The 22,383-nt window shown below is 52.0% G+C and overlaps 1 protein-coding gene across 2 annotated transcripts in view; it reads right to left on the reverse strand.

The window, feature by feature from the left end:
* Window positions 1-21,117, reverse strand: part of COL26A1 (collagen type XXVI alpha 1 chain) — a 140,583-nt gene extending 119,466 nt beyond the window's left edge. For both annotated transcript variants that reach the window (XM_044915153.1, XM_044915152.1), the window contains exon 1: window positions 20,960-21,117. In XM_044915153.1, the coding sequence (XP_044771088.1) occupies window positions 20,960-21,117 (158 nt within the window). The remainder of the gene's footprint in view (window positions 1-20,959) is intronic.
* Between the last annotated feature and the right edge of the window lie 1,266 nt (window positions 21,118-22,383).

A 22,383-nucleotide genomic window follows, 5' to 3' on the forward strand; every position in this document is an offset into this window, starting at 1 on the left:
GAATAAATGAATTAATGTACCCAACACACTTAGAATACCACCTGACATATAATAAGCAGTGATTCAGTGTTTGCCATTTTAATGAGGTATCGAAGGTGTCTATCCTGGTCTCTATGCTCAGGAAGCTTGTAGCCTAACAGAGAAAACAGATATGAAATAAATCATGAGTTCATTAATTACTGAGTAGATGGTGGACAGCAGTAACACACACCCCTGCCTGTGTACGGCCCACGTGGGTCCCCGTCGGCTAAAAACAGTGGCTCCTGAAGACCCCAACTGCCTTATCAGCGCTTGCTCCTGAGCTGGCCACATTCACATATGGGCTCACACAGGCCCTTGTGTATCCGCTGTGTTTCTAGTGTCTAGAAACTTGATGCTCCGGGGCGCCTGGGTGGCTCAGTCGTTAAGCGTCTGCCTTCGGCTCAGGTCATGATCCCAGGGTCCTGGGATCGAGCCCCGCGTCGGGCTCCCTGTTCCGCGGGAAGCCTGCTTCTCCCTTTCCCACTCCGCCTGCTTGTGTTCCCTCTCTCGCTGTGTCTCTCTCTGTCAAATAAATAAATAAAATCTTAAAAAAAAAAAAAAAAGAAACTTGATGCTCCAACATTTGCCCTGTAGGCACATGCCAGACACGCCTCGCTCTGGACCACCCAAGGATGTGCCTGAGTCACCTGGCGAAGGTCCCGCTCCCGGGGCATGGCGTTCAAATACAAACCAATCGATCCAGAGGCCACACCCACCGGCCTCCTTCTGGGGACTCTCACATTTAGGGCCACTATCCACCTGCCCTATTCACCCCAGAGCCAGGTACCACACACAACAAGTGACAGCCCCTCCACCCCAGAGCCCACTGGACTTGCTCAAACTAGCCAGCCTGAGCCTGCTTACCTTCCCTCACCTGTTCCTTCCAGCAAAAGCCACAAGGCTTCTTGTTCCCCACCACCACCCCCGAGGAACCCCAGTGCTTCCTCATGTGACCCTGTGCAGCTTGGCCTGCCTTCTATTCTTGGGAACCGTAAGTAATAAATATCTATACCTCCCATTTTCTATTCATACAGTATGTTCTAGAACACCCTGCCACTGTGTCCATCTAAACACAGACCTTACGCTGCACGATGCAGATGGCACAGGATAGGAAGCCAGAAAACTCAGTTCCAGCCGTGGCTCAGCCACTCCCCAGCTGTGTGACCCTGGACCCATCCCTCCTCATCTCCCAGCCTGTTTTCCCAGGAGGATGACAGTGGGGGGGGGGGGGACAGCAGAGTAACAAAACCTGTCCCTGCAATGAGACATAGCCTAACACTACCAAAGGTAATGTTTGGTTCCCAACTGAAGCCTGCAGAGTTTGAAAGGCCTCTAAAACTGGGTCCAAATGCAGAGATGGCTCCCTCCTTCCCAGAGAGTCGGGGGGAAGACCTATGTGCAGACTATCCAGGAAGATGAAGTCTCCTTTCCTCTTGAAACCTCCTGAGTCCAACTATCACTCAACAGGACCTGTACTGACACATACCCAAAATACCCATGGCTGGGGCGGGAGGGGCTGTGGGCTTTGAGGGGGAAGGTCACAGCCCCTGCCCAGGATGAATCCACAGCCCAGACGAAGTCAGTCCCTCGGGAAGGTAAACAACAACCAGAATCCCCACCAGGCCCCAGCACTTGCGGCACAAATGGGGTGACTCCCTCCACCCCCACCCCCCCCACACACACACATTCCCACATGCCCTTGTGTGTGAGCAAATTCCTCAGACCAGAGAACTCCCATCCTGTGCTGGAACCCCCAGAGAGGCAAACAAGCCTGTGTTTTTCTTAGCCATCTGCTCCAGCTCTGTGGCTTAGGCCCTCCCCCAGCCCCCTTTCCTTCCGCCGTCCCGTCCCCTGTGAGGCTTCTGTGACCAGAGCCAGGCACCACTGACCTCTGCACAGAAGGGTTTCGTTAGCGGGTCAGGCCAGAGAGGCAGGGCGCGGGCAAAGGGCACAAGCCACAGAGGAGACCTGAGGAGGGGAGACACTCTCCTGAAGGAGCCCTGAAGCCACACGGGGAACAGAAGGGCCCAGAGCTCTGGGGGTCTGTGAGAAGTCCTCCCCACAAAGCCCAGCCGGCCACACAGCCCCTGCAATGGACCCTCCTCTTCCCAACTTCAGAGAAGGGGTTCCCAATCCCTGAGACCACACCAGATATTTACGTTGAGGCTGTCTCAAGGAATTTTCTCGAAAACTCTCCCTTCTCCACCCACTCCCACTTCAAAGGGAGAAGCAAGCCCCTTAAAGCTGGTGGCCTCTGTGGCTTCTTTAAAGTGGCTTCTGGAAAAAAAAAAAAGGGGGGGGAAAGAAAAGTGGCTTCTGGAAAGCTGGTCTGGCAGGAACAAAGCAAAGACAAGGACCTCACTCTGGGACCCCTTTGAGAAATTACAGACCTGCTCTGAAGGAGGACGAGGCGGGTGCCTCAGTTTCCTGAGTGGGTCAGGCACTCGCTGGTGCGTTCCCTTGTTTTTGTCCCCAGTTGTTTGCACCTGTGACCAGGCTGAGGTTTGTTGCCCCAGGCACTTTGGGTCTTTGCTCCCAGTGGGTGTCTGACCCACATGAGCCCCTGGACCATGTGGCACTTGCCTCAGTTAACCCCACAGTTCTTAGCACTTAGGAGACCCACCTAGAGCATTTGAGACTGAATTCCCTACACAAAACAGCAGTCTCTTCTATCCCGGGGTTTTTGGAGAAAGGCTCTGGTTTTCATCTTCCCCAGGTAATCCCTCTCCCCCTGCCCCACCCACCCTTCCCCCACCTCCTTGTCTTGCTCACAAAACCCTTCCTGGTTCAGCACAACGAATGATGCTGGTTAAAATATCAAGTCAAAAGTACATATTATTGAAGTCATGGTTAAGTTGGAGGGAAAGGAAAGGAATTTCTAAGAAGCCAGAACCTAATAGAAAGAATGAGTTCATAGGAATAAACTCACATTGCCAAGCTTAGTGATCCCTGGCAGTCCAGCCTGAGGAGGGTGGGAAGTCAGGTGGGAGATTCTAGTGTAAAGCCCCATGGCAGAGGTAGGCAGGAGATGCACACAAGTGTCTTAGCCTTGGCCCTGGGGCAGAATTCCTGACACCAAGCCTAATGCACCCTCCACCTTTTCTCAGAAAGCTACTAAAGGATGTATTCCATTACAATGAGGGAGTAAACCAAAAATAGTGGATATGAAATGCAGGAAAGAGGGGGTCCAACACAGGGGAGAAGTTTGGGGCAAAGGAAATCACCAGGATGTTGATGAAGAGCGATCCCAAGATTATAGGTTTCAACTTCTACCTGGCCAGATCTCAGCAGATCAGAAGTCTGGGCAGTAACTACTCCAAAGAGATGAGAGTAGCAGAATATCTAACGGATTATCAGGAGGAAATCTGCTCAACTAGGGAAGAGTTTAGTATATGTGCTGCCGAAGCGAGCACTCGACTAGGGAAGGGTTTAGAGATGAGTTAATAACCCCACAGCAAAAGGCACCTGGGTGGCTCAGTCAGTTAAGCATCTGCCTTTGGCTCAGGTCATGATCCTGGGGTCCTAGGATCGAGCCCCAGGTCAGGCTCCCTGCTTGGCGGAGAGCCTGCTTCTCCCTCTCCCTCTCTCTGCTGCTCTGCCTACTTGTGCTCTCTCTCTCTGTGTTAAACAAATAAATAAAAATCTTTAATAAAAAAAAAATGTAAAACCTTTGTGCACCAAAGTACATAATCAACAGCGTGAAAGGCAACCCATGCAATGGGAAAAAAAATTTCGCAAATCATGTATCTGATGAGGGGTTAATATCCAGAATACATAAAGAACACATATGTCAACAGCAAAAGCAACAAAAAAACAACCTGATTTTTAAATGGGCAAAATAACTTGAATAGATATTTCTCCAGTGATGAACACAAATGGCCAAGAAACACATGAGAAGGTGCTCAACGTCACTAATCACTGGAGAAATGCAAATCCAAACCACAATGAGATTAGGATGCTACTTTATACCCATTGGGATGGCTACTATCAAAAAAAAAAAAAATCAGGGGACACCTAGGTGGCTCAGTTGATTCTGTGGCCGACTCTTGATTTCAGCTCAGGTCATGATCTCAGGGTCGTGGGGTTGAGCCCGCGTCTGGCTCTGCGCTAGGCATGGAGCCTGCTTGAGATTCTCTCTCTCTCTCTGTCCCTCTGCCGCTCCACCACCTCGCATGTCCACACCGTGTGTGTTTGTGTGTGTGTGTGTGTGTGCGTCTTAAAAAAAAAAAAAAAAGATCAGGGCACCTGGGTGGCTCAGTCGGTTAAGCACCTACCTTCGGCTCAAGTCATGACCCAGGGTCCTGGGATCGAGTCCCGTGTCGGGCTCCCTGCTCACCGGGGAGTCTGCTTCTCCTTCTCCCTCTGCCCCTCCCCCCATGCTTGTGTGTGCTCTCTCACTCTACCTCTCTCTTTCTCGCAAAAATAAATAAAATCTTAAAAAAAAAAAAAGATCGGGGCGCCTGGGTGGTTCAGTTGGTTAAGCGACTGCCTTCGGCTCAGGTCATGATCCTGGAGTCCCGGGATCGAGTCCCGCGTCGGGCTCCCTGCTCGGCGGGGAGTCTGCTTCTCCCTCTGACCCTCCTCCCTCTTGTGCTCTCTTTCATTCTCTCTCTCAAGCAAATAAATAAAATCTTTAAAAAAAGAAAAGAAAAGAATGAGTGAGGGCGCCTGGGTGGCTCAGTCGGTTGAGCGACTGCCTTCGGCTCAGGTCATGATCCTGGAGTCCCGGGATCGAGTCCCGCGTCGGGCTCCCTGCTCGGCAGGGAGTCTGCTTCTCCCTCTCCCACTCCCCCCTCTTGTGCTCTTTCTCTCTCTCACTCTCTCTCTCAAATAAATAAATCTTTAAAAAAAAAAAAAAGATCAGAAAATAACAAGTGTTGGCAAGGATGTGGAGAAATCGGAACCCTTTCTCGCTATTGGTGGAAATGTAAAACAGAGCAGCCGCTGTGGAGAACAGTATGGCAGTTCCTCAAAAAATTAAAATAGAATTACCATACGACCCAGCCATTCCGCTGCTGGGTATCTACCCAAAAGAACTGAAAGCAGGGACTCAACAAGATATTTGTACAGCCATGTTCTCAGCAGCATTACTGACAATAACCAGAAGGTTGAAGAAACCTAAACACCCATCAACAGATGGAAGGATAAACAAAATGAGGTCCATACATACCATGGACTATTCTTCAGCTGACACTTGGCACAACATGGAGACCATCATGCTAAATGAAACCAGCCAGTCACAAAAGGGCAAATAGTGTATGAGGTCCCGAGAGGAGTCAAACTCATACCAACAGAAAGTAGTATGGTAGTTGCCTGGGGCTGAGAGGGGGTTGGGGAGTTAGTGTCTAACGGGTCTAGAGTTTCTGTTTTGCAGATGGATGGTGGAGATGGTTGCACAACCATGTGAATGTGTTTAATGCCATGGAATTATACGCTTAAAAGTGGTTAAGATGGTAAATGTTAGGTTATGTGGGTTTCGCCACAAGAAAAGGAATAAAAAATTTAAAACTTAAAAAAAATGGAATTATAAATGATTTCTTCCTTTCCACTTTCTCCGTATTTTCCAAATGAGCCACAGTAAATATAACCAGGAGAAAATAAACTTTTGTCTGAAAGAAAATGCGTCAGGCCCCTTTTACCTACACGTCTGGGCGGGCCACCGGAGTCCGGGCCCCCACCGCTCCCAGGCCTGCTGGGCCGAGGGCTTCCATCGGCTTTCTCTACCTGACACCAACATTTGGTTTCCATTCCCAGCTCTTCACATAATTCTTGGAGATCAGCTCCTGCTGGTTTCGGGTCCAGCGGAAAGAAAGCAGCTCTTGGGAGAGTCAGCTTGCATCTCGTGGGGGTGGATTTGGCTTGGCCAGGGGTAAGCTGTCTTGCCCAGACACCCCCCAGCCCCCAGAGCCCATCCATCCTGCAAGCTACCCACCCACTGTCAGCAGGGCAGGTGAATTTCCTGGTGCGCTGTAACCCAAGCCCCTCTCTGCTCCCCACGGCCGTGGCCAGGCTCTGTTATTAATCTCAGGGCAGATCCAATGTCCAAAGCGGAGACAGCTGTCCCTACGTGCAGCTGCCCCAGGCCAGCAGGCAGACAATTTCCAGTATTACTGCCTCCCTGCCAATGGCCAGGCTGAAAACTGAGTTTTCCTGCCAAACCTCTTGTTCCTGCAACTGCCCGGACCCGCATACCCCGTCAGGGTCCCCCGGGCTCCCTGTTCACTCCTCAGTTCGTCCCCGGTTAGAATGCAGCCCTAGGCTCCTGAGCTCCTGAAGGAGTTGGACTGCTGAGCCTGAGAAGTAAACACAGTGGTGTCCCAACTGGTCCTGTTGCTGTTGAATCAATAAGGGATTGTTTCAGCTCACATTCTATGCTCAGGCCCGGGTTACTTGCCCCGGCAAACAAAGCCATCCAGGATGGGGTTCTTGACCCTGAGCCCAGCTGCAGAACAAGTACGTGACACAGGAATAAAGCAAAACCAAGACAGGACATGGCAGACACACAATCCAGAATGCAGTACGACCAACCCCACGGGCCACTCCATGCTGCATTGTGTCTCAAGATCCCAGGCACTTGCAACTTCGACCCTCTGTATTCTCTGGGACACAGGCGTGACTGACTCAGTGTTAGCTGTCCCTGTGATTTCTCCACAAGCACATCAACAGGCGCAGAAGGGCCAGAATCGGCCTACAGAGCTAGCCCCAGGCCATACGAGGCAACTGGACAGCTAACATCTGGACTAGTGTGCGTGACTCTATGAGAGTCTGAAATGCTGCTCTCTCTCCCTTAAGAATGCTTTGGGCCACCTAAGCTTTTGGGGGAACATCATCTACCTGGGAACATTTGTGTGGAAGGACACCCACACACTGGAGACTCTAGGACTCTCTACCTTCAAAACCTCAGAGAACCACCTGAAAGACCATTAAAATATATATATTTTTTAACGCATGAAGGTAACTGGATATAAAACCAACACGCCCCAAATCAACAGCTTTCCTATTTGCCAGACATAAACATTTACAAAAGTCAGGGAACAAAAAAGACTCATTCACGATAGCCATAAAAACTATAAAACACCCAAGAATAAATATAACAAGATCTAGATAAATGGAGCGGTATACCTCGTTCCTGAAAAAACACCCAATATTATAGAGATTTTTTTTTTTTTTGACAGCGAGAGAGGGAACACAAGCAGGGGGGAATGGAAGAGGGTGAAGCAGGCTTCCCGCCGAGCAGAGAGCCCAATGCGGGGCTCAATCCCAGGACCCTGGGATCATGACCTGAGCCGAAGGCAGACGCTTAACGACTGAGCCACCCAGGCGCCCCAAAACACAAAATATTATAAACATCAAATTCTATGAATCCATTAGGTCAACACAGCCTAGATCAAAATCCCAACAGCATGTTTTACAGAACTAGAAAAGATGGTTATAAAATTCACCGCCAAGAAAAAATGTACAAGAACAGCTAAGACTATTTTGATAAAGATGAACAGTGAAGGAGGAACTGCTCTATCAGCTAACAAGACATACAATAAGGATATAGTCATTAAAGTAGTGTGGTTTGGGCACCAGATCAGATTAAGAGTTCAGAAAAAGGGCTGTGTATACAGGGAAATTGAGTATATGATAAAAGTGGTATTTCAAATCACGAAAAAAAAAAAAAGGTGGATTATTCACTAGAAGCATGAGGAGAGGTTTGGGGGGAAAAACTAAAGTTAAATCCCTACCTCACAGCCTACATAAAAACTTGGGTGGGAAGGCCATGCCCTTATCATGGCTCTTTCATGCAAGGCTGAGTCTTAACAGGCTTTTGAGGCTCCAACCCACTTTCAGTATGAACACTGTTTGAAATCCAAGGTTAACCCAACTCTCCAAGAACCCAAATGTCTGATGTGCCTTTCTTTTTTCATTTATGTTTGTGTAGTGGGCTAAATAAGGCCCCCCCCCGCAAAGATGTCCTCATCCTAATCCCTGGAACCTATGAATCTGTTATTTTCCATGGTTAAGGGGACTTTGTAGGTGTGATTAAACTTAGGGTCTTGAGGTGGGGAGATGATCCTGGATGATCCAGGTGAGTCCAACCGAATCACAAGGGTCCTTATGAGATGGAGTGCAGGAGGATCAGAGTCAGAAAGAGAGGAGATGTTAGGAAGAGAGGTTGGAGGGTGCCCTTTGAAGATGGAGGAAGAAATCATCCATCAAGGAACAGGTAACTCCCAGAAGCTGAAAAAAACAAGGAAATGGATTCTTCCCTGGAGAGTCCGGAAGGACCAGTCCTGCGAATCCCTTTCAGCCCAGTGAGACCCATTTCGGACTTCTGACCTCAAGAACCATGCAGTAATAAATCTGTATTGCTTTATGACATAGAGTTTACGGTCATTTGTTACAGCAGTAGAGAACAAATACAGCTTGCAAAGCAGTTAGTCCTTTGCTGGATACTCTCTGTAACCCAGGGACTCACCAAGAACCTAGAGATACGACACCAAACAAGACCGACAGAACACCTGCCCTCAAAAAACTCAACAGTCTCAACGTAGACAACTCTTCGGTAATTACCAAGTGATTGATTAGAGGATGGACTTAGAGTTACCATGAACTCCTGGGTGTGAGAGCAAACTCCAACGGCATTTAACTAAAAGGCCTGGCCTGATTTTGGGGGACCTCAAAGGTTCCCGGAAGGTGTGATGCTTAGGCTGAGCTCCGAGCTTTGAGCAGGAGTTAGCTGGCTAGGCCAAGAGAAGCAGACATGCCAAAAGCAGGAAGCAGCCTGAGGTTACAGGGAGCTGGGTGAGCAGAGGACCCGGAGAAGCAAGGAGCAGATTAAGGGGGTCTCTCCGGTAAGCACAGCCGCCTCTCCAGGAAGGTGCACATAATGTTCAGAGCCCTTGCATGCGGAGAGTCAGGGTCCGAGCTAACTGTCATCATCAGCCATGCGACACACGAGAGAAAGAGCCTGGCAAACCGTTTGCAGACCCCAGTTTCCATCCCTGCAGAAAATAGGTGCCCGGGCAGGCTGAGAGCTCTCCAATCCAGAGAGGCAGCCGTGTGGCCAAGTCACTCACAGAGGCACAGGAAGAGGAAAGTGCTGATTCCCCCAAATAAGCCCTTGCAGGGCAGCAGGAATGACAAAAATGTCAGATGCCAGAGGCAACCGGCTGGGGCACAGACAGCCGGAGCCAAATCAGAAGGAAACTGCCACTTTCTGAGCAAAGGCTTCTGCAGTGAGACCCCCGCAGGGTCAGCGGACAGCCCGCGCGGGCCGGGCTCCAGAGCCTGCTCCCCAGGACAGACAGAAGCTTAAGCCTTCTGCAGTGGCTCGGAGCAGGAAAGACCCTCTGCTGGGCTTCACGAGTGGCAGGAACTGGGGGGCTTCTCAGCAAAGGCCGCACACTCCCTGCCCTTCCATAACGAGGGAAGGGCGTAGGGGGACCAGATACTTGCAAACAGAGACGTAAAAGGTTTGCGTTGCCAGTTGCAGCCACGGGTCCAAGCAACACACACACACACACACACACACAAACACACGGAGCAAACATCCATCCTCCCACAAGCATTGGTGCCCCCAAGTCTTGCTCAGAGAGGTGGAAGGTGTCCGGTGGGCAGGAACGCGCTGAGTAATACCTAGTCTGCATCTCTAACAAACACACTTCCTCATTTGATCTCACCCAATCCTATTAGGTTCATGTTACTCGGGAGGCACCAAGTCACGGAGAAGAAGTGCCGGCTTGGCAACGGGTCCCCTAGCTGGGCGTGACAGGCCCAAAGAAACCCCGTCCCCTGATCCAGGGGCCACACGGGGTCTCGCTCTCTGGGACAGGAAGCTCATCAGCGCTCCGGGGCCCTCTGACCTCACCACGGGCATCTCAGGGTGTCCCCCCCAGCCCCTCCCACCTGTTCCCCCATCACGTTCTGGGGGCAGCCCCGTGTGCTCACGCCCCTAGTGGCCGAGGTTCGGCCGCGAGTGTGGACCGGCCCCCATGCCTCACTCAAAGCCTTGAAAACCCCAGCAGGGTCCTCTGGGATTCAGGAAACGACAGGACTCTCACTCCGGCATTTCCCTGGTCGCCAGCAGCACCAGGGTGGACCACTGCATGGGGAGGCTAGTAATGCCCCTGCTGAGATTGCCGAAGACCGGCTCCCAATGGGCGAAGGGCGCTGTAAACTGCTGACACATGAACTCTGACCCACTAGGCCAGCGTTTCCCAGAGCGTGTCATCTGGAACACCATCCAAACCAAATGCTCCCCAGTAGAAGAGTCGGTGGCCTCGATGTCCTTGAAACCACATTTCCCAAGCTTTGCAAGGCCCAGGGGCGCCCTGCTCAGTCCAGGAAAGCCTTTATCACTGAAATGAGTCACCAAGAGTGCTTCCTAGCTATCGCTCTAAGCACTTTGTTACTATCAGCTCAGGTAAGCCCCAGAAGTAAATAGGACCATCATCCCCATTTTACAGATGAGGAGAGGTCAGGTGACTCAGTCAGGGCCCCTCCCAGAGCCGGGGTTCACGCTCTCTTTCTTTATTAGGGAAACGCTTGGGCTTGGTCCTCAAGCACGTCCCAAACTGCTTCTCACAACCACCATTAACACCCAGCAGGACAAGGTCACTGCGGGCCCCGGGGAGCCGGCAGAGGTCAGCAGTCAGTGGTCAGCTCTGACCCCTACACAGAGCACTCTGGAGGCAGCTGTGGGTGAGGCCGGGGAGAGGCTCAGGAGGTGGGAGTCCTGCCTCGCCACCCCCGCCCCACCCCGAGTGTTACAGAATTAACCTGGACGGGGTCCAGCTCCTTTCAAGGTGGTCTCGTACGGTCTCGTACACCCTGGTTTCTGGGAGGCGAGGAAAGGAAGCCCGGGCAGGAAAGGCCGGGGACCCTTGACTCCTCAGGGAGGAGAACAGTGTGCCATGTGTCTACTTCCTTAGGATCGGCTGCAGGATTCCCGAAAATCCTCTAACAGTTAGTTATTGTTACTCCATTCCCTGCCCCAGGCAGAGTTGGTCGGGGTCCAGCTCATACACTCTCGAAGCGGCAATGAAGTGTGGGACCAGTTCAAGCCAAGAGAAGCCTGGAGTAGTGTTCTTATTGCCATAGGAATTGTTTCTCTGGGAATGGATTTTAAAATAACAGACAAGCTGGGGGTGGGGGGGAGGAGAGAGAGAGAGAGAGATGAAGGGAGAGGAGATACAGAAAAGCCTGGGGCTACAGGAAAAAGTCACACCAGATATTTACATCGAGGCCATTCCGTGTGGTTTTCAGGAAAAGTCCCCCTTTTGCACCCATTTCTACTTCAAAGGAAGAAGCAGGACCCCCTCAAGCAGGTCACCTCCATCGCTCCTCTAAACACGGCTTTCAGAGCTGACCTGGTGGGGACAAAGGGCAGACAAGAACCACCCTCCCAGGCCCCTCACAATGACAGAACCACACGAGGGCAGAGGCCACAGCCTCAGTTTCCCAAAGGAGAGAGGTCAAGGCCTCTGTTCATTCATTCACTCAACAAGCAGCCACTAAATCCCAATGTGGGCCAGCCCACGGCTGCATGCCATGAAAACCCCGTGGAGGAAAAATACAAGTATTTTATAAAAACGTAAGGTGCCTGAACACCGTGCTTTGCTGCCTTTTCAAAGCTGAGAAAACACTGTAGTCTTTGCAGTGTTCCAAGGAGCAAAGCGGCCGGCTCCCAGCATCCCCCAAGCACTCGGCAGGGCTGGAAGCCCCTGTCATGGTCAACCTGCCGCTGCTTATCGGCAGTCCACCAAGTGGCCGGGGAGTGCCGACACTGTCTGTTAGTCGGCTCTCCTCCCACCAGCAAGGTTAGCACAAGACCCGCTGTGACCATGTCTAGACATAAAGCCCAGGCTCCTCAGGGTGGCAGAAAGCAGCTTTGCACTCAGGCTCCAAAGGCCCGGCCTGCCCAGTGGGTCCGGCCCTTCTTGAACTCACCCAACTTAACCATATATAACCATGCTCATGCCTCCCAGCCCTGACACGGCTGTTTCGTCCACCCGAAACGCCCTCCCCTGTCACTGCCAAGAAAACTCCCATTCATCCTACAAAACCCACTTCAAAAGTGATCCCCTGGGAGGTCCTCGAAACATGTAACCAGCGTTTCCCACTGTATGGCGTCCAGGACACCAGCCGGACAAAATGCTCCCCAGGAAATGATCCCACGGCCTAGTGTGTTTGTGAAACACCCCATCCTCTAAACACGGCTTTCACCCCAACCTTTGCAAGGTACATGGGCACACTGCACAGTCACCAGGCCAAATAGAGTGTTTGCCAACACGTTTTTCTAAGCACTGTATTAACCCATTTAAGCCTTGGAAGAACCTTCTGAAGTAAATGCTGTAATCATCCCCATTTTACAGAGGAGAAAACTGAGGCACGAGACACCCAAATTCCCCTAGACAATTGCTCATACCACTTAGCACACATCTACATGGCAGCAAATCCCACCCTCACTCAGGGGTCTGCCTTCTGCAACAAGTCTCTGAGGCCCCACCGATCACACCGCCGCCGCCAGCACCAAGTATACATACAATAGGTGCTCAATAGTAACTCCCTTAAGGTAAGGCACCTGAGAACCTGCGATCAGGGAGACAAGGCCTCCCAGATGTGATCATTCACTCCCCAGAGCGTGCAGAGGTCCTCCTGTGTGCAGGTCTCCAGGCAGCGGCCCCGGCCCTCACATCTGAGTCCCCAGCTCCAGCCCACCTACTGGGCTCAGTGTCCAGGTGGTTAAGTGCCTGGCAAGATAAGTTCACATCCCCAAGGGGCAGGAGTGGGTGGCAGGCAGGGTCAGCTTGTGCACCCGTATCCCAGGTGGGCCGGTTGGGGCCATGCTAGGGAGTAAACAGGTAGGAGAAATAATTCCATCTGCAGGGAAGGAAAGTGGGAAGTGAGTTCTCAATATGAAAACCACAAACAATTACAGATCCAAGGGACACAGATTGCTGCCCACAGAGCAGGGAGGTCAGTCCTGGAAAGCTTCCTGAAGGAAAGGGCTTTGTGGCTGCCCCATAAGAAAGAGAGTGGAGGGGCGCCTGGGTGGCTCAGTCGGTTAAGCGTCTGCCTTCGGCTCAGGTCATGATCCCAGGGTCCTAGGATCGAGCCCCGCATCGGGCTCCCTGCTCGGCGGGGAGCCTGCTTCTCCTTCTCTCTCTGCTGCTCCCCCTGCTTGTGCTCTATCCCTCTCTCTCTCTCAAATAAATAGTAAAATCTTTAAAAAAAAATTTTTTTAAAAAAAGAAAGAGAGTGGAGTAAGGTCTGGGGGAGGGCTTTGGGGTAAGAAGGGGGCACACCAAGCACTCAGCTAGGCTGAAACAACAAGAGACTTCAGAGTTAGAGCAGAGGTGTGAGAGCCAGGCACGCAAGGGGCGGGAGGGGGGTGCAGGGGGCAAGAAGCCTCCCACATTCCCCCAGGGCACAGGGTCTCCCAGGCAGGTCTTAACCCAGAGGGGCTGTGGAATCAATTTTCTGAGTCTTGGCAAGCACTTTTTTTTATGAACTCCATAGAATACAATAAAAAAGCGAGTATCACATATGGTAACAGTAAGCATTATTTTGTGAAACTTGTTTCAGATGTACACGTGCGTGCGCGCATGCATGGGCGTACTCAGTCACCACAGAAAAGGTATTTCTTATAATGGGCCGTGATGAAAGAATCTCAAAAAACTCTGTTCTCCATGCAGTCTCCCTCCCCCTCTGCTCCTCCCTGCTCTCTCTTTCTTTCTCAAATAAATAAATAAAATCTTTAAAAAAAATGTCAGGATTAGAACAGGACAAGCTTGCAGCCCTTAATGAAATAGCAATGAAGACAATGATTATCAAAACCTACTGATGTCACAAGAGAAAGAGAAACTACCAGGCGTTGTGTGACTCCTGATATGACTGTTGATGGAAGGATATTACATGTCCAATGAGGTAATTTTGCCAAAATAATAATAAGGGGAAGGAGGAGAAGGAACCCAAATCCACTCAAACCTCTAATTTCCAATGTTCTGGAAATACCGAGGACAGAGGAACATGTTAACAGGCACCATGAGGATATAATCAACAACAACTTGAGCGAGGAAAACTCAACCAGGCCTAGTTTGTTCGACAAATAAATTGCAAAAAGAAGAGAAGAGGAAACCAGTAGACAGTGGTGTTTTGGTGAATGTTAAGCAGCCACCTTTCCAGGAAAAAAAAAAATGTCATGTCCTCCCATATTAGCCCAGGCCCCACAACAAAATACCATAGACTGGTGGCTTAAAAAGATATTTCTCACAGATACAGAAACTGAAGAGTCCAAGGTCAAAGTGCCAGCAGATTCAGTTCCCAGTGAGAGCCCTCTTCCTGGCTTACAGGTGGCCACTTGCTCACTGTGTCCTCACGTGGCAGAGAGAGAGAGAAAGAGGGAGAGAGAGGGAGAGGGAGAGTGCTCTGGTCTCTCTTCCCCTTCTTATAAGGACAGCAATGCCATCACGGGGACCCCAACCTCAGGACCTCAACTAAACCTAATTACCTCCCAAAGGTCCATGTCTAAATGCCATCATATTGGGGGATAGGGCTTCAACATAAGAATTTTGAGGGGACCCAAACATTCAGTTCATAACACCTCCTGATAATGATATGATGTGATAAACTGGACCAACTATGAAGCATTCTTGCCTTCCCCCCAAAAAGAGATCCTAAATGTAATCAAACCTTTACATCTAATCTCCAATACAGAACAAATATAGGGGGTAAAGGATCAATTCAATTACACCACTCGGAAGCAATCAGCCCAATCTAGAACATGGGCATTCTACAGGACTACTGGCCTTCTTCGGCAAGTCAAAGGCTTGGGGGAAAAAAACATTTTCGTAAAGGAGAGAGAACTTTCCCACCATGAGAGACTAAGAAAAAAAAAAAAAAGCACAAGAACCAAAGCAGACTTTATTTAGATCCAGATTTGAACAAACTAACAAGAAAGAAACACTTTTTGGACAACCGGAGAAAATCTGAATGTGGATTGGATTTTAGATCCAATAGTAAGTAATAAGGAACAATAATACAAGTAAGGACGGAGCATAAGTCAGTGACACCTGGCATGCTGGTGAGGAATCAGGCGTGAACTGAGTATTACAAGTAAAATAAACAGGAGTCTGGGATTTGCTTTAAAATGCTCCACACAGGGGCGCCTGGCTGGCTCAGCTGATAGAACGTGTGACTCTTGATCTCAGGGTCGTGATTTCGAGCCCCATGTTGGGCACGGAGCCTACTTAAAAAAAAAAGAAATGGTAAAATCTCCACCCACACAAACAGACTGTGTGTGTGTTAAGGGGTAGAGGGGAGTAGGATAGGTGTGGCAAAGTGCAACAAAGCCCAGTGAGGGTACATGGGGGTTTATTTTGCTTGACAAATTCCATAGAAAAAAAAATTTAATTGCCGTATTTTTAAATGTTCCCCAAATCAAATGTTCAAGTTCATAGAGATGGTAGTTCCAAGTGGGTGTGATTTGGTCCCCTAGGGGACATCTAGGAGTGTCTGGAGACACTTTTGGTTGTTTCGGTTCGAGGCAAGGGTGTGCTCCTGGTATTTAGTGGGGAGAGACCAGGGATGTTGCTGGACACCCTGCAATGCACAGGATGGCTGCAAGACAAAGGATTACCCAGTCCACAGCGTCAAGGGTACCAAGGTTGAGAAACCTGGAGATAGAGGTAAGCAGAGTGTTCTAGGTGCTCATGGGAGGACATTCCAAACAAATCAAACAGCAGATGCAAAGAAACAGAAATAACTAATACGGTATAGATGGTGTAACGGACAAATAATGGGCTTTAAAAAGGCGGCCTTTAGGGGCACCTGGGTGGCTCAGTCGGTTAAGTGTCTGCCTTCGGCTCAGGTCATGATCCCAGGGTCCAGAGATCGAGCCCCGCGTCCTGAGATCGAGCCCCGCGTCGGGCTCCTGGCTCAGCGGGGAGCCTGCTTCTCCCTCTGCCCTTCCCCAACCTCCCCCCACCCCCACTGCTGCTTGCTCACTCTCTGTTGCTCAAATAAATAAATAAAATCTTTAAAAAAAAAAAAAAAGACAGCCTTTACAGGTGACGCCGGAGAGAGTAGATTTTATCATAAAGGCCAAGGCTGTAAATACATCACACTTGCCTCCACTTTCCTGTCCCTCAGTCACAGTGACATCCCTCAATTGGTACACCTCCCGGAGCCCAGACTCCACCTCAGAATCCTTCTTAACCCACTGGCCTGGGCGGCTCCTACCAGTCACTAAGAGCTGACCTAAAAACTGAAACTTGTCAGCTACGCAGATGCAGGAGATGGTGGGTCACCAAAGAGCTTCAACCAGAGGAGAGTGCTCTCTGTTGCTGCTGAGAAAGGTCCATCGGGCAGCCGTGCAGAGGAGAAAGGCAGATCCTTATAGAACTAAAACGGGCCCCACCAGACAGTGGCTACGTTGGTCCTGGACCAGGCTCCACAGCATCACCGTCACAGGGCTGGCTGGTACAGCGCCCTATCTCCAGGTACCTGGGCAGAGAGGCAGGAAACCAGACCCTATCACCACTGCTGATGAGCAATGGCTTTGCTACAGCAGATCCACAGCCCCCCTGACCCTCCACGGGAGGCTGGAGGGTCCCGTGGGGGGCCTTTCTAGGCAGCTGGGAGAGAAGGTCAAGGGGACAGGAAGTTGAAGTTCGGAAGGCCACAAAGATGGGACAAGTAGATCGGCTAAGAGAAGACGGAGTGAACAAAGGAGGGGTCAGCCAGGCGAGTGAGGGGTGGGATGGCAGAGCCGGTGTCCAGAATTTATGAAATTTATGATAGCGACATATTGAGGTGCAAGGAGGTTCATGCAGGGAAGTGAGAGCCTGGCAAGGCACAAGGCCAAGGATAGTGGCTAAGGGGACGGGGAGGGGAAAGGGAGGCCTAGAGTAATGTGGGGCATTGGTGAACCACACACCTAGATATCCGGTGCCCAGAATAATGGCAGAGTGGGGCGGGGTGGGGAGTGAGTGGGCAGCCTCGAGAGGCATGGTAAGGATGACAGGTTCATGCAGGTGAAGCCACAAGGATGGAACAGGCCACCAGCTGGTGAGGGTTCAAGGAGGAACTATTCCTCATTCATTAGTATCAGCATCACTAAAGCTAGGACCATCCTTCCAGGCAGACCCCAGAGCTAGTCTGCCCACTTCTAGGCCAACAGGCGTGGAGTGAACCTGGACGTGCAGCTTGAGGGGTTCATAAGCCTGTGCACAAAGCCCCTCACCGTGTGGGTAGAGGGTGGGCCAGAGCCAGCCCTCCCCCACCACCATTTTCCAGAATAGAATTCTGAGGCATCTATGAATTCCTCATTGACCCTGCTTTCCAGGTCACTGAGAAGGTACACTCATCAAGGCTGGTGGACAGAACCCACTTACTGAACCATCTGTTAGCCTGAGTCGTAACATATAGACATTTAGCCCTACGGTGTGTGGGTTCCATTTATTCTCGTGCCTCGGACCCTACACAAGGTAAGCGGTTTCTGGAATGAGCTCTCTTCTTCAGAGGAGAAGCAAAAAACAGCTTTGTCCTTGGTCCCCTGCCCCATGAACCCACTCTCCGGACGTATTCATTCCTTCCTCTGCTGCAATCTGGGCAGGTCCCACATCTCTTCTGTTTTCTCCTAGTCAGAAGAACACCTCCACTCCAAAAATTAATATGAAATATAAAAATTTATTATTTATCTGGATTAAAATTTCTCCTTCCTGGGCGCCTGGGTGGCTCAGTCGGTTAAGTGGCTGCCTTCAGCTCAGGTCATGATCCCAGGGTTCTGGGACCGAGTCCCGCATCGGGCTCCCTGCTCCGCGGGAAGCCTGCTTCTCCCTCTCCCTCTGCCTGCTCCTCTGCCTACTTGTGTTCTCTCTCTGTCAAATAAATAAATAAAATCTTTTAAATAAATAAATAAATAAAATAAAATTTCTCCTTCCTCCCGCTGGGAGACCTATCCTTAACACGGATAAGGCGTAGAAACCCTTGTCTGGTCTCACTCCTTGTGCCCTGATCACCCTGCTCTGGCCCCTTTAGGGTTGGAGATAGAGGTGAGGAGGAGACAACAGACAAGACCCCCCCCCCCATAAACATCTGTGGCAGAGAAGGGTGGGAGGGAAGGAGTCTAGAAGAAAGGGAAATGAGGGAAATGTGTATACTCTAAAGTTTCACAAATGCATTATGCTTACTAGGGTAGAATGGAGAAACTGCAGCAGGGGATCGGGGGCTCTGTTCCTAGTGCAACCCAGCAGGTGAATTAATGCTGCATTTCCCTTCAGCTTTTATTTGGCACCTGAACAGCTCTATGGCTGGCAAAAATCATTAGTGGCCCGTATGCAGGGCCGCTAGGTTCTTCTGGGAACAACCCTCTGAGGAACTGGGGTCCTCCTTTTTTTTTTTTTTTTTTTTTACCAAAATAGCTTAAACAGAGAGGTGCACCCTGGGCTTCTGACAGAGGGGACCAAAGCAGAGCACTGTGGGTTAGGCAAGGTGGCCCCAGCCCAGGTCAGACCCAGAAGGGCGGACATAGGCTTGTACGCATGTGCACACGCACACACACGAAGGTGAACACACACCACATCCAAAACTCAGATGCCGAGAGGACCAATACCATGAAATAAAGGAGGACTATTTGTCAAGAAACAGCTCTGTCACTTGGCCCATCGGCTGAGACCAAGCCACTGTAAACACACATACGGAGCCAAAGCCGAGGCCAAGGCTGTGAAGGGCACGGTGCCAAACGCTGTCTCCAAGCCTTCTGCTTCTGGGGCTTTTGAATTTCAAGGACACAGGCCACCTGTGACTGATCGCTCGTGAGACACAGGAGTGTGTGACACCAGGCTTCAATGGCCATGCTGGGCCGTGCATGGCAGTTACGCTCTGGAGCATCAATCTCAAGTGTCTGGAACCTGCCCCAAGCCTCCTGAACACCTCCCAGTATCCTATTTGGGAATCCATTTTCCACAGATTCATCCAGATCCTCCCTAAACCTAATTATACCTTCTCCCGGCTTCCATCCTGGTAGAAAGAGTTCTGGAAGATTACCACAATTGTTTGGACCCCTTTTTATTTATGCTACAACAATCCCTTCCAAGTTTCTGTGGTGGCCCCCAAGTTCCAGCCTACCAAACGCCAGAATGCCCATCCCCATTCACTCGCTTCCTTCAGGAACTTCACCTCTGGCTCTTCCCGGCATGCATGTTCCACACGGCAGAAGCCTTTTTGGACTTTCCTTCCCACACTTTTTAATTACAAAAATAATACATGAATATATGCTCCTGGTAAAAGAGGCTAACAAGACCCAAGTCCACGGAGGGAGAAAATGGAAGGCCACCCACCTCACCTCCCCCTGCCCCTCCAGCCTCGGTTCTCTCCATACAGGTCACTGCAAGAAACGTTTGCCTACAAGCTTTATTTCTGCGCATTTACATGCCCATCAATCAGAATGTTTTTGTTTTTGTTTTTTCACAAATGAGATCATGTTATACATATCCTCCTACAACTTGAAAAGTTTATTTTTTCAGACTCGTCTCATATGGAAGCGTGCAGAGGCCACACTACTGTGGGTGTTTGGAGAATAATACGAATCGAAGCCATGGGTAAGTATTTCCAAACAAAATGAGGGAAATAAAATTGTATGCAAAGTTTTCCAGAAGCACTTTTTGGCTTTTCGGAGTCTCGCCTTACCCAGCCATGGAGCGTACAGCCCGCCCAGCACAAAACATCCCTGTGTCCCGGGGCTCTAAGACATTGCCAGGATTCATCCTGGTAGCTCTCCCGGGTTTGGTAAATAAGTACCACGGAGAAGAAAGAACTGGGACCTGTCTCTTGCCTTCCTCCATAATAATAAGGAGAGCGGTGCGGCAGAAAGCTCAGGATTTGGAGAAAGCGGACAGAAGGTCAGTCTTGAGTTGCCACAAACTTGGGGACCTCCCTCTGGGGCTCAACTTCCTCACTTGAAGGAAGGATTATGCTGTAATAGGTACCCTTGGAGTGGTTTTAGGATCAAAAGGCGTGGAAGGTACGAAGGAAGGCCCGTTGTGTGCTCTAGAGAGCTATGCCAGCCGCGGGAGTTGTAATTATTACATGAGGAAAAGCTAAATTCGAGTGAGCCGCGCAAACGAGGCGTTTGGCAACTTTTCCTCGCGTGCTTACGCGTTTTCTGGGGGAATTCCACCGCGCCGCGAGGACACCGTCCCGGGGTGGGGGGGTGGCCAGGGCGCCACCTGCCGGCAGAGGAAGAGGCCACCGGTGCGTCCGGGCACCTTGGGCTCGGTGACCTCGCTCCTTCTCCCGCCCCACCGCGGACCCCTCGGATCCGAGCCGGGTTCCACGTCCCCAGGTGGCCGGGGAGGCGCAGCCGAGGCTTCTCCGCGGCCTCAGCCCCCAAGACCGGACGGAATCGCCCCTCCGGTGTCCCTGGGCAGCCGGCAGGAGAGGCGGGAGACCCCGGACGCTCGGCCTTGGCAACCCGGGAACCTGCTCCCCAACACAAAGCCGCGGCAGCGCAGGGGAGCGCGGCGGAGCCACGTGAGCGGGTAAACACCCCGGGACTGAGCCACCCAGCCCCAGCGGGCCACGCGCGCCCCCGCCGCGCGCCCCCGCCGCAGGTTTCAGCCACTCTCACTCGGAGCCGGGAGCCCAAGGAGGGAAGGTTGGGAGAGCAAAGAAAGGAAGAGAGAGGGTGGGCGCGGCCAGAGACCACGCAGTCCGGGCCCCGCACCTCCGGACCCTCGGCCCCGCGCCCCCAGCCCCGGCTGTCCGAGGCCCCGAGTCCCCGACCACGCCGCGTCCGCAGCCCACCGCCCCTCAGCCCTCCATCCCCCCCCCCCCCCCCCCCCCGGCGCCCCCCGCCCCCCGCCCCCTGGTCTTCAGCCCCCAGCCCCCACCGCTCCGGACCCCCAGCGCTCGGCACCCCCAGGCCCCGCAGCCCCGCGCTACTCACCGGCGGCTCCCGTAGCCGCTGCCCGGGGAGCCGGCGCCCGGCTCGGGGTAGCCGTGCTGCTGCAGGGCTGCGGCCGGGAAGGGGTACAGGAAGCCGGTGGCCAGCGCCGACCCGCAGAGGCAGCAGCACGCCCAGGGCAGGAGGAGAGCCAGCTTCATCTTGCGCGGCCGCCCGCGGGGACCCGCAGCCCGGGCGGGAGGACAGGCGGGAGTGCACCCGCGGCCGGACCGAACCCGCGGCCCCCGCCGGGAGCACAGGGAGGCAGCCGGCGAGCGAGCGGAGCCCGGCCAGGAGTTGGAAGTTTCTGGGGGGCGCCCACGCCTCACCAGGGCCGCCTTTTCAAATTCGGCGAGGTGGGCTCTGCGCCGTCAAAGGGGGCGTGGGGCTTTTTCATTAACCCTCGGCGGTCCGCGGCCGAGGAGGCGCCAGAGGCTGCAGAGCTGGGGGTCCGGGAGCCGCGCGTGCCGGGAAAGCCAGACCTTGCTCCTGCGTCCTCGCGCACACACTCTCTAGAACCTTCCCAACCAAGCCCTGTTCGGGCCCGCAAACGGTCGTGGGGCACCCACTCCATGCCTGGCAGTTTCCCCTGGGCCAAGTTGCCCTCTGTATTAGGCGGCGCCGTTCCCATTTTTCAGAGGTGGAAACCGAGGCTCACAAGAATTAAGCCGAAAAATAACGCGGTCCTGGTCCAGGGCCCTTTTGGATCAAACTATTGCACACCCAGCCTTCCCTAGAATCCTCTTCCCGTTCACCTCCACCCTCTACCTCGACAGCTATTTCTCCAAGGTGAGCTGTAGCACAGAACGAGGAAAGCGCAGGATTTGGGGTGAGAAGTTGTTTCTGGAATCACCAATTCGTGAGGCATCGGATCTGGAAGGTAGCTGGGGGGGGGGGGGGCGCGGGGAGATCTAATACCATCCTACCTCCCACCTTTTACAGATGGACAAGCTGAGCCCACCAGCCTGGCCCAGGTTGGTCTTTTCTGGGCTGCAGGATACCCACAGCACTGTACCTCATGAGGGGTGGGTCCTGAAATCCAGCTTATGCCCCACTCCCCAGGTTGGGAGTCTTTCTAATTCTCCCGCCAGAGCATCCTAGGGGCTGGCAGAGGCCCTGAAGCTACCTCTGGCCCTGTTCACAGTGGGGAGCTCCTAGTCTGTAAAATGTCTGTAAATCTGGAGAGAAGCCATCCAATATGGAAGTGCTTAATGGGTTGCAATACATTTTGTAAGAGAATTGTGGGATTGTTTTTAGAGGATGCTGTTAGGAAGGTAGACGGAAAGGCCCACTCCTGTGGCTTTTGCCCTCTTGCTTACATATCCCGTTGGTACCCCCTTGAGTATATATCCCAAAATATCATATCCAACCCGCTTCACCCTCTCCCCCAAACTACCCCCTCTTTCTCCACTCAGTTCCCTCAAATC

This window comes from Neomonachus schauinslandi, chromosome 5, assembly GCF_002201575.2.
Source record: "Neomonachus schauinslandi chromosome 5, ASM220157v2, whole genome shotgun sequence".
NCBI lineage: Eukaryota > Metazoa > Chordata > Mammalia > Carnivora > Phocidae > Neomonachus > Neomonachus schauinslandi.